At 25.3% G+C, this 2,039-nt stretch overlaps 1 protein-coding gene across 2 annotated transcripts in view; it reads left to right on the top strand.

Annotated features, from left to right (window-relative positions):
• Positions 1–2,039, top strand: part of LOC108756251 (cytochrome b5 reductase 4) — an 11,816-nt gene that overhangs the window by 2,047 nt on the left and 7,730 nt on the right. For both annotated transcript variants that reach the window (XM_018499898.1, XM_018499899.1), the window contains exon 2: positions 1,411–1,760. In XM_018499898.1, the coding sequence (XP_018355400.1) occupies positions 1,508–1,760 (253 nt within the window). In that variant the 5' untranslated portion in view covers positions 1,411–1,507. The remainder of the gene's footprint in view (positions 1–1,410; positions 1,761–2,039) is intronic.

Genomic DNA, 2,039 nt, shown 5'->3' with positions numbered 1-2,039 from the left:
GTGTGTGTGTGTTATCTTTAGAATTAAAAGTTAATCCTAAAAGTACCTTTAATCTACGTTTTCTGATTTTATCATTGAATACATACTAGTATTCGATTAATCTCACTCATTTTTTAGATATTTTTGCTTTAGTTTCAATATTTATTTCTCTTTTTGAAGAAAATATTAGAAGAAAACGTTAGAATTTCAAAAATATTTTGAGGTTCAAAATATTTAACTTATAATACAGATTTCTATGAAGAACATACTCTATTTCAAATACGATAATTTTAACATAAAATAATTTTAATATAAAAAAATAATACTTTTAAAACTTCTTCGGATATTATTTTCTTCGACGAGGCTACGCGGTTTTCGGATTATTTTTGTATCTTGATACTCTTTGAATATAAAAACATGTTGAAATATATTGGATCTAAGAATAGTTTTTAATTGGTACTCATTACGTCTATTTTTTAAGATTTTAAGAGATAAAAATAAAATTAGACATTTTTATAATTTTATTTATAAATACTAGGATTCTTTAATCTTGCTTTTTCCTACTTTTTAATTAAATTTAGCGTTGTGCGTTTCTATGCACATAGAGCTGAGTTTAAATCTTTAAAATATATTTGTTGAGGGACAATCAAAAGTGAAAGTGCATGGAGAAAGTAATTGAGAGCGAGTACACTAATACGACTACGTATCCTAATGCGTCCCGCTTTCTAGATTTGTGAACCATGCAAATGGATGATGATGAATTCTCGCGTGTAACATCATAAAACAGTAGTTTTTACAGTGCTGATTTTGATTTTCGATTTTAGAAGACATAATATATACGTAAAAATAACTTTGTAATGAAAAGAAATAAAACATTTAAAAAGGGATAATATTAAAATAATGCAATCTGTCTAATCTTGTGTTTAATTACTTTTTCTCTTGAAAAAATTTGATCTCGACATTTTTTACAATACTTAAAAATATTATTAATAGAATTATTTTCTGTCCTTTATATTTGCACTTGACATCTTGCAATACTTTATGCTCTAAAATCCCTAAATGATTTTCGGATATAAAGAATTATTTACTATATAATTTTTCGTCTAAATTTTCGAGATACAAAATTTTAATTTTGCACTATCATTGTTACATATTTAGTTTATAAAATTAAGTATTTAGAAGCAGCTTAAATCATTTTAAACCATTTCCATGTTCGTTATTAAAAATTTTAAAAATTTAATATTTTTAATCGCGGCATAAATGCTGTTGATTTTAACATAATTCATATCATAATTATATAGTTGCAATTATAATTTTGTGCATTAAAAGTAAATTATTATATATAATAACGTTTTAAAAAATTATTAAATTTTCATCAATGAACTATTAAATTTCGTCAAAATAATGATTTGCTTTAATCATGTGTGACAGAATTCAACAAGATAAATCATGGAGTCTTTATTGAGATGTACATGACGAAACATAACGCTTTTACTTTCTCGGACTTTCCATATTTAAAAAGAAACTGATGGAACCATTGAAGATGAACGATTCTTCAGAGACCCAATCGAGAGGGAAGAATGGAAAAGAAAAATGTCGTAGTCATTATGATATCGATGATGTACAGGACAAGATAAAGAAAGTGGACGTGAAAACGTCTTCACCTACGAGTTTATTGGCCAGGAGTACTTTAACGTTACCAACTAGTGTCGTTAAGTCCATTCAAAGCGAGCAAATGAAAGCAAAAACCAAGACAATGCCATCTTCTGGATCTGCTACTGGTAAGAACGTTTGATTCTTTTTTCTTTCAATCAAAGTAATCAGAAGTAATAATGTTATAAGCCATGTGTAATAAATTATGTTACATTTTGTGAACCAAAGAAAATTATACGAAAGAAGACATAAAAAATAGAGAATGTGACGTAGAAAATGCGATATTTTAAATTGTGATATTTTTTTATAATTTTTGATAGATATAAAATTCTTGAAATATCAAAAAATTTATAAATATAAATATCAATAAAACATTTATAAATAAAAATATCTATAAAATATATATA

Source organism: Trachymyrmex septentrionalis, unplaced genomic scaffold, assembly GCF_001594115.1.
Source record: "Trachymyrmex septentrionalis isolate Tsep2-gDNA-1 unplaced genomic scaffold, Tsep1.0 scaffold97, whole genome shotgun sequence".
Taxonomy (NCBI): domain Eukaryota; kingdom Metazoa; phylum Arthropoda; class Insecta; order Hymenoptera; family Formicidae; genus Trachymyrmex; species Trachymyrmex septentrionalis.
This window is presented reverse-complemented; position numbering and strand designations above follow the sequence as displayed.